Source organism: Halichoerus grypus, chromosome 6, assembly GCF_964656455.1.
Source record: "Halichoerus grypus chromosome 6, mHalGry1.hap1.1, whole genome shotgun sequence".
Lineage (NCBI taxonomy): Eukaryota > Metazoa > Chordata > Mammalia > Carnivora > Phocidae > Halichoerus > Halichoerus grypus.
The window spans coordinates 104,807,616-104,818,135 of record NC_135717.1 but is presented as its reverse complement, the minus strand read 5'-3'; the positions used below and the strand labels follow the sequence as shown (position 1 = coordinate 104,818,135).

The 10,520-nt window shown below is 35.9% G+C and overlaps 1 protein-coding gene across 10 annotated transcripts in view; it reads right to left on the bottom strand.

Annotated features, from left to right (window-relative positions):
* Window positions 1-3,278: 3,278 nt before the first annotated feature.
* Window positions 3,279-10,520, bottom strand: part of FGD4 (FYVE, RhoGEF and PH domain containing 4) — a 211,653-nt gene continuing 204,411 nt past the window's right edge. For all 10 annotated transcript variants that reach the window (XM_078075867.1, XM_078075868.1, XM_078075872.1 and 7 more), the window contains one exon: window positions 3,279-9,157. In XM_078075867.1, coding sequence (XP_077931993.1) covers window positions 8,900-9,157 — 258 coding nt within the window. In that variant the 3' untranslated portion in view covers window positions 3,279-8,899. The remainder of the gene's footprint in view (window positions 9,158-10,520) is intronic.

Genomic DNA, 10,520 nt, shown 5'->3' with positions numbered 1-10,520 from the left:
TCTCTTCAACAAATGGTGTTGGGAAAACTGGACAGCCACATACAGAAGAATGAAACTGGCCCACTTTCTTACACTAAACAAAAATAAAGTCAAAATGGATGAAAGACCTAAATGTGAGACTTGAAGCCATAAAAATCCTACAGAACACAGGCAATCCCTATTAAAATACCAACAATATTTTTTATAGAACTAGAATAATCCTAAAATTTGTATGGAACCACAAAAGACCTCAAATAACAAAAGCAATCTTGAGAAAGAACAAAGCTGGATGTATTACAATTCTAGACTTCAAACTATACTACAAAGTTGTAGTAAATAAAACAGTATGGTAGTGGCATAAAAACAAACACATAGATCAATGAAACAGAATAGAGAACTCAGAAAGAAACTCATGTGTATATTGTCAATAAATTTATAACAACAGAACCAAAAATGGGGAAAGACAATCTCTTCAATAAATGGTGCTGGGAAAGCTGGACAGCCACATACAAAACAATTAAACTGGACCACTTACACCCTACACAAAAATAAACTCAAAATGGATTAGAGACCCATACCTGAGACCTGAAACCATAAAACTCCTAAAAGAAAACATAGGCAGTAAACTCATGGACATTAGCCTTAGCAGTATTTTTCTGGATATGTCTCCTCAGGCAAGGGAAACAAAAGCAAATATAAATAATTGGCACTACATCAAACTAATACATTTTTGCACAGTGAAAAAAAACCATCAAGAAAACAAAGAGGCAACTTACAAGATGGGAGATGATATTTGCAAAGGTATATCGGATAAGGCGTTAATACCCAAAATATGTAAAGAAAACACACAAAAAAACCCCAAATAATCTGATTATAAAATGGGCAGAAGACCTAAAAAGGTATTTTTCTAACCAAGAAAGAAGACTTTCTTTCTAAAGAAGACATACAGATGGCTGACAGACACATGGAAAGGTGCTCAACATCACTAATCATCAGGGAAATGCAAATCAAAACCACAATGAGATATCACTTTACACAGAATGATTATTATCAAAAAGACAAGAAATAACAAGTCTTGGCAAGGATGGGAGAAAGGAGAACCCTCATGCACAGTTGGTGGGAATGTAAATTGGTGCAGCCACTTTAGAAAACAGTATAGAGTTTCCTCACAAAATTAAAAATAGAAATACCATACCACCCATTAATATTATTTTTGGGTATTTACCCAAAGAAAAATAAAACAGCAATTCAAAAAGATGTGGCTTTTGTTTATTGCAGCATTATTTACAATAGCCAAGATATGGAAGCAACCTAAGTGTCCATCGATAAAGATGTGGTATATATAAATACAACAGAATGTATTCTTCCATAAAAAAGAATAATCCTTGGGGTGCCTGGGTGGCTCAGTCAGTTAGGCATCTGACTATTGATTTCAGCTCAGGTCATGATCTCAGGGTTGTGAGATGGAGCCCCGCTCCAGACTCAGTGAGGAGTCTGCTTGAGATTCTCACTCCCTCTCCCTCTGCCTTCCCCCCACATGCACTCTTATCTCTCTCTCTCAAATAATAAATCTTAAAAAAAAAATAAATCTTGCCATTTGCGACATGGATAGATCTAGAGGGTATTATGTGAAGTAAATCAGACAAAGAAACACAAATACTGTATGATTTCACTTATATGTGGAATCTAAAAAACAAATGAACAAAAAATCTCAGAGAACCGGTGGTTGCCAGAGGGGAGGAGGGATGTGAGCAGTATGTGAAGGGGATTAAAAAATAACAAAGTTCCAGTTACAAAAATAAGTCACAGGGATGAAATGTACAGCATAGGGAATATAGCCAATAATATTATAATAACTTTGTATAGTGATAGATGGTAACTACACTTACCCTGGTGAACATTTTGTAATATACATCATTGTTGAATCATTATATTGTAAACCTGAAAGCAATATTGTCAACTATAGTTCAGTTGAAAATAAAATATTATGTGCTGAATGCCTCATATGGACCAGGCAGTATACTAAAATACCATCTAAGTCCCACAACGTTTCAAGGAAGAGTGTCTAAAGTCACAAAAAGTGTCAGAGTCAGGGACTTCTAGCCAGTTGTCTATGACAAAGTCCTTCTCAGTATAAGCTGCTACTCCAAAGAATGGTTTGAAGAATATCAACATTACCTGAGACCCTGTTAGAACTGGATCATCACAGACATGCTAAATCAGAATCTGCATTTTAACAAGATCCCTGCATGATTCCTATGTACCTTAGTTTGAGAAGCTCTGAATTATGCCACATTGGCTCTCTCCACCATATTTCTACTCTGGTATAAGGTGGACTCAAACATGTCATATTGGTAAGCCAAGGACAACTTTTAATTTTAAGAAATTCTTCAGCTGATGCTAATTGCTTTTTTTTTTTAAGATTTTATTTATTCATGAGAGACAGAGAGAGAGAGAGAGACAAAGAGAGAGAGAGAGAGAGGGAGAGGGAGAAGCAGACTCCCTGCTGATCAGGGAGCCCGATGTGGGCTCAATCCTAGGAGCCCAGGATCACGACCTGAGCCGAAGGCAGACACTTAACCGACTGAGCCACCCAGGCACCCTGCTAATTGCTTTTAAGAACCAATTGATAAATTAATTCTTTGAGACCCGAACAAGGCTTTTAATTTCTAAAAAGGATTATGTCTGGAAATATTTTCTCTCTTAAATCATACTGTTCACACATTCCTTTCTGGGATATCTTTTATGTTTTAAATCAAAAGCCAATAAGGTAACTGTATGAAACCCAGTGAAGTATTCCATGAAATACTACTTACCTGTATAGTGTTTTGTAGTCACCAAGTGTGTTTTTCATATTTCTTGGAATGACTCTAAGAGTTTATCATTGGGACTCAGGTAAATTGTCTAAGGTCACATAATGGGTAATAGCAGGACTAAGACTCAAATGTGGTTCTTTGACTGCCATTTCCATGTCTGTTTCACCACCTAAGACTGAACAATGCAGGCAAGCACCATAAACTATGTAGTAAAGCAGTCATTTCTCAGAAAACAGCAGCACTGTTTTCGCGGCTCCCGCAGATCTAACCCTGGAGTTATCACAGGGAGAAGTCCCCAGTTCTACACCTGGGGAACCCTGGCTTCCATCGCTGCTTTATTCTTGAAAGACTTCCACAGGTTTTGGTGGGGATGGGAGGTGGGAAGGAGCATCGGCACTCTACTGGAGTAACTTTTCTCTGAGACAACCAAAATCATTGTGAACATCTACAGTCCTAGCTGAAATAACATGTAAGTCTTCATAATTCATTTAAGGATGTATTTATTTACAAGATATAAATGCTTAATATTTAATAGGAATTAAAGTGCTTAATTTTACAATGTTTCCAATTCTATGCCTTTATGACCAAATATACATATGTTACACAATATATACACTATATGCAAATATTACATTCATATAGCTAGAAAAGAATTACTTTTTGTGTATACTTTTTCACATTGGCGTTAACTCTAAAATTCTGGTAACATACTTTTTCAAACTGATCAGTCAACAATTCCAAAACCCAGATAACACTTATTCAAAAATATCAGTCAATTGTCACTCACAAAATAAAATGCTAGTTTGGTTAAAAAAAAAAAAAAAAGTTTTATATACAGACATGATTGCTAATGAATGGAGACCCCCTCAGGTGATACATTCCAATATCCACATAATATGTAATATATAATGCAATTCTGTTATCATAATGGTCCCCAAGACTATTGTGTTCCTTACCAAACCGATATATATATATGTATATATATCTCACTCTATGTATTTGGTATTCACTTATTAAAATATGCTACAATGAGATTTCTTGATTTAATTTCTCACTAAACGTACCATAACAAATTTTAGGAAGAAGTATACCATCATGTAACTCCCAGTGACCCCAATGATTTAAAAACTATCTTGTAGAAGCCATGTGCTAGTTCATCTCAAAACACAGAAAAGACACAGCATTCTGCCAAATGCTTGGTCCAAAAAGTGGAAAAACCATGATTGACTTTAGAGGATTTTTTTACCTCAGTAAACAGTGTAGAAAATGGCCCATAGGTTGAAAGTATTTTAAGCCTAAAGGAAAAAGTAACTAATGGAGAAAGGCCTAGGTGCAACAGATCCCATCAGTACGCAATTACAAAGATTTCTATTTTATAGTTCATATCCCTTCTGCTGTTTAAGTATTTTTCTCTTGTCTTAACATAACTTGCTCTGATCTGGTGATCAGCAGTCTCTTTCTGTCCACCTCTCTGTTCACTCTTGCTTATTTCAGTTCCTAATTTTTTATTCCTCTTTACTGTATCAGTAAAGAAAGTAATCTCATGAAAACATGATTATGGGGCACACATAAGAATGAATTGTACTAAAAATCCATGTAAATAATTTATGTTAAAATATTTAAGTTAAAAAGAACAGTTTCTATAAAAATGTCATTCCTATGGAAAAACAGAATTGGAAATCAACAATGTTTTTACATATATACATATATGCATAAATTCACAGAAAGCGTTTTAAAAGTATATCTAGTGGTCTTTATATATCATACTCATTTTCTAAATCTGAAGAATCTATAATAGATAGTAATATGAAAATAAAAAGCAATTTGATTCTACTAAAATTGGATGAGAATGAAGAAGTAACACGATCCACTACTGGTGTCAATACAGTTCTAGAGAATAAGAACTGGTTAGCCACAGTTTTTATATTAATACATTCTTGAAGAATACAAAATTGAAGAATGAAAACATTAAGACATTCTTGCCTTTTGAATTAATTTTAGCTTATAAATACCATGTGCTTAATCTTAGACCCGCTAACACGAACATCATATGATGTAGGAAATTTAATTAATCTTTTATTCTGCATTATAGCAAGGATACCTGCAAAAAATAAGACCTTTGTTCCTTAGAAGTTTATTTGCTCCTGTTGGTGCCTTTTCCTCTGGATATATCTAGTCCAGAAAGATCATTATTAGAGTCATCGCAGACAATATTCTCAAAATAAGAACTTAAGGCTTTAAATATAATCAGAAATGGGATCTAAAATTTGAAAGGAAAAAAAAACACCTACCTTGTTTCCACAAAGTAGACAAGAAAAAGTAAAACAGAATTGTGAACTCACAGAAGTTTTTAGAAGGCATCAATGAATCTTTAACAACCCTGCAGTACAATGAAGTTTGTAGTTTATATACTTATGACTACGACAAGTACTCTTTTAAAAAATCCAAATGTGTATTTATATATGGGGACAGGGCACATTTAAAAGGTTAGTTCTTATAAAAAGTTTAGTAATTTTCTGGTTGGAGTATTTGTTTTTTAATTGGGGTAGGTCACCCAATGAAGGTAAGTACACCAACCTGTATGTGGTATTAAACTTCATGGAAAATGAAATGTAGCTGATAAAGTAGTGCAGATGTGCTTAAATCTCTCACCCTCCATACCCTTTGCTAAAGGAAAAATGCTTTTGACAGTTACTTGAATCCAAGGAATAATGCCGCCCCTTCCCTTCCCTATACTCAGCAATTTGAGTTATAGTATCATTTCTAAAAGTAATTCTCTATATCCTTGTGGCGAGGGGCATTCATATTAAAATTTCAGTATAAAAACATACCCTGAAGAATTTTATTGCTTGCATACATGATGGCATTGTAGATGCCATTATTACAAAAGTGGCTGGTGGCATTTTTCATTATTGAGTCCCACTTAAAACCTGGAGCTAAGTCTGCACTACATTTCATACTTAATATACCAAATGGTAGACTTTCAGTAAAAGCAAAATTTAAGTTTAAAAAATCGGAATGTTTTGTAATGAATAGCAGTTTTTACCAAAGAAATATTTTTTAAGTTTGGAGAAAGGGCACTTTAAAGAGGACTTGGAAAGCACCAAATTAGGGAAAATGAAGAATAAAGCCTATATGGAATGTTGGTTCTAAGACGAAAGCAATCACAATTGTTTTTTTTTATGTTCAATTTGTCGTGACTGCTCAGGTGTCTCGGAAACCAAGACATGCGAGGGTTCTTGAAACCAATCACTCTTTGACGTCTTTTGGTTTAGCTGGATGTTTACTAAATGCCTGCCTAAGAGTATTCCCTTGCCTTTCTCCAAGTAAAAGCATTAGTGATTCTTTATGAGAAACACAGGTAAGGTTGCCTCAATGCTTCTCTTTGTGCTTGAATAAAGAACACGGGGTGGACCATGAAAGATGGTAACCGGATAACCAGAAATTCTCTTCTAGTACTATTATTTCTAATTTTTTTGAAAAATTGAAGAGCCTGACAATATTCTTTTTATGTATTCTTTTGATAATCTAAATTAAATAACATTGATATTTACTGAGCCAAAACTTGAGTGTATCCATGTTACTCCCATTGCAGGAGAACAATTTATGATCGGCAGAGTGAAGTCTTCTCACGGTTCAAAATAGTTTTCAAAAATAAGCTGGCCCATAAATCTTCTAAACTGGCCCTTACATTTCCATTGCTCTATTCACAATTTACAAAAGTCATGTTCTCCTGATAACCATTCCACGTTTTTATTGCTTCTCTTTTTTGGAGATTAAGAATGCCAATGTATCATCTACGGCTATAGTGTAACTGTCTCAAAAGCCACCCTGAATACATATGTTGTACAGACACACACACCACCCCCCACATGGTTGGCAACTAGAAAAGAGAAGTAATCTAACATTTCTTTCAGTCTGTCCCTGATTTGATAGGGCCTAAGAAGCTACGCCTATCTCTCTTTCTGATTCCAAATATTTGGTTTAATATTAATGATCATGGGGGCGCCTGGGTGGCTCAGTTGTTAAGTGTCTGCCTTCGGCTCAGGTCATGATCCCAGAGTCCTGGGATCGAGCCCCGCATCGGGCTGCCTGCTCCGCGGGAAGTCTGCTTCTCCCTCTCCCACTCCCCCTGCTTGTATTCCCTCTCTCGCTGTGTCTCCGTCAAATAAAGAAATAAAATCTTAAAAAAAAAAAAAAAAAAAGATCATGGCTGGCATTCCTTTATATTATAGAGGAAGGCAATCTAATTGTGTCAGCCATAATTAGTTTACCTTCTCCTTTGGAGTGGGGAGAAAAAGGAGAGTCTTGAAATATTTCTTAAAACGACAGGCCTGCATAAATGTGTGGCTGTCTCAAATTCTGAGTGAATCCATTCTACATTTAAGGTATAATTATATTCTCAAAGGCCAAGATAGTAGGGTCGTTCTTGGGGATTTCTAGATTTCTAGCAGACTTAGGCATTTAAAAGTGATAATGTTTGGGGCATAACAGGGTAAATGGGGAAAAAAACTAGTTTGAGAAAAAGAGTAAGTTAAATAGCCAACTTAATGTGAGATTTTAATCACAACCACAATATAATGAAGAGCAGCCTTTGTGACAAGAAATCATGTTTTGACTATTAAAAATTCCCCAGACGACAGGGGGAAAAATGCTCAGACTCTCTTCAAACATCTTGTACCTCCCAAACCTGCCATTAAAATATTGCTTTCATTATTGTTTTCCCCTCCTCTTCTTCACTGAGGTGGTTTAAAGAGTTGAACATAAACTTCCTCTAACATCTATGTGTCTGCCCCTCAAACACAGGTTATCACATATGAATTTCATTTCCCCTCTGACAAAGGAATAGGCCCACACAGTTATCTTAAGTGTTAATTATATATAGTCCTCATTTAACCATGCTGAACAGTCTTATGGAAAAGAAAAACATTACAAAAATGTAGTTTCCATATGTCCCAGTTCTGTATAAAGTCAGGTATCTTGTACAGTTTAGGTTTCTGTGAACATTTTTGCACATGCTGATGTTAACTGCTGCAACAATTGCAGGATTGTGAAAGGTAAAATAACCTGTGTGACTTCGACCATCTAGTGGCCAAAGTGTATTATTATCTCAAAATAATCAAGACTGAAGCATTAATTAAACCCTCATTATAAATTTAAATAGGTATTATTAGCACCTTCAAAGAGAGGCACTGTTTTAAATAGGCACAGAACAAAAAAATAGTACTTTAAAAATACTGTTGGAACTAATATATCCCATGCCACATAAATTACTGCTTTTTCTTATTATAAAAATATCAATACCCTTAGATGTCAATCAGTTAAACATAAATCACCAAAAACATTTCTGGAAGTTTAGAACACTTGTTCAATTCCAAGATAAAACATGCTTTATATTTAAAAAATAAATTAGAGACAAATATGAACCTAAAGCTGAAGAGAAAAGCATGTATAATATAATTATATTCATATTTAATACTTTATACACATAGTTGCTATATTCTTGAGATATTTTCTTCTTAGGAATATTTCTACAAAAACAAGTATTATCTTTTCTTAATAAGTTGAAAGTTTGAACACCAACAATTTGTCCTTTCTGTTTTAAAAGAACATACATTATTTATGTAGCTTGAGCTTTATAAACTAAATTAAATAAGTTAATACAATAGCCTAAACTGTCCCTGTATTTTTTTTTTTTTTTTTACCATGGATCTATTTTGGCAACATGGAGGTATATCTTTCAAACTGTTACAAGTCCTACCTGTGAGGGAGAAGACATGGAAGGACCTTAGATGGAAGTGGCCTATTCTAACCTGATAGTGATAGAATCCACTGATACCATTTTGTTCAAGACAAAAGTACATATGCAAGGAATAGCTCATTAAAAAATGCTCCATTTTCACATTATTTCAAACTTTTATCGGTAGAATGGCTCTGCACATCAGTTTCACTAAGAGTACAGAAACGTAGGAAAATAGTCCCCCAAAAGATGCATTTATGAGCCTATATTTTTCAACATAAAGTGCTAAGAGATGAATAAGGAGGGCTGGGAATGTCTTGAGCTGTAAATCTTGAGACCTCCACATCATGGATGGTCCTGGAGTTCAGCATTCTGATTTTTTCTTAGGTTCAGGATGATCATCCAAGGTGGTTGGATGCTTGTTGGGACCGTCTGGTGTCTCACCTGTGACAGCTAAAAAGATGATTTTCAGCCACTTCTGTTTCAGTTCCTCACTGTCTGCAGCAAAGCTGTGCACAGACTTGGACTGGGTCAATTTGAAACTGTGGGGCAGGTCTGCACTCTTTGGCAGATCGTCCACAACATAGCCGAGGAGTGGAATGGTGGCCTGGGCTCGGACATCCTAAGGAAAAAACATGGTACACAGGAGCGTGAGATGTATTAGCTTGCTATCTGTGGCCCTTTGTGATCTGGCTCCCACTAAACCTCTTTCCGTACCACTGTTCCACACAGACTCGTGCTGTTAGCTCTCCGTGGACGGAGCCTGTGATCCAGTCCTTAGCATACTGCCCAGACGTGAGGTCACTGAAAATGTAGGCTGAATGAATGAATGAATGAGAGCAGACACCTAAATCAGCTAGGATTCACTGACCCTACACCCCACGCCCTCTCTGTGAGGGAGTCCATTCAGCTCTTCATTCAGATGAAAAGGGGAAAGAATAATAGTTATCTTACTGTATAAAACCAGCAAATGTTAATGATGATTTGATTACCAAACACAGTTTTATTTGGTGATCCATTCATTCGTGCATCAATGTATGGACATGAAAAGGGTATAGGAAAAACAACGAAATAGAAGACAATATATACCTTGGTATTTTAAGTTTATTTTTTATTTTTTTAAAAGATTTTATTTATTTATTTGACAGACAGAGAGAGCACGACAGAGCACGCACATGCACAGCAGGGGCATAGGGAGAGGGAGAAGCATGCTCCCCACTGAGGAGGGAGCCTGACATGGGGCTCAATCCCAGGACTGTGGGATCATGACCTGAGCCAAAGGCAGATGCTTAACCGACTGAGCCAGCCAGGCACCCCTTAAGTTTATTTCTAAAATAAAATTTTACCTGCCCTTAATGTAGATATAGGCTAAAATACAACAGGTACATTTAAGATTTTATCTATTTCCAGGTGAACGCAGGTGTTTTTCAAGCACAACACAACCCACAGTGCCTGCTGCTGGCTAGAAGCTAAACCTGCATGTCTGTTGCTCCCATAGATTTAGCTCAGATCCATGCATACATGGTTCTCAAAAACTTGTTACTGGACAATGAAAATCTGAGGTTGACTTAAATTCCCCTTCCTCTCAAATTCCTTTTTTTTTCAGGTATCTATCCATTCAGGAGAAAAACCCCAAACCTATAATAATTATTTCCCTTCATCAAACAGGCTCCTTCTCTTCCTTGCATCTCCCTCTGCTTCACCACCGCTTCCCATGCCCCTTCCTAATCCAACTCATCCTTTCTCAAATCACTGAATAGGAATGAGAGGAGGGGAGAAGGCACATGATGCACAGGATGAAGAAACTATGGGCTATATCTAAAAAAAAAAAAAAAAGTTAAAAAAATAAAAATCAGTTTAAATAAACTTGAATTTTAGTTACTAATTATTTTTCAATTGTAATGAAAGACAATGCAACTGTCTGAGCTCTCTCGTTCTGTTGAGGAGTAATGAAGGATTTTGAGTTCAGTGTCTATTCGCCTCCC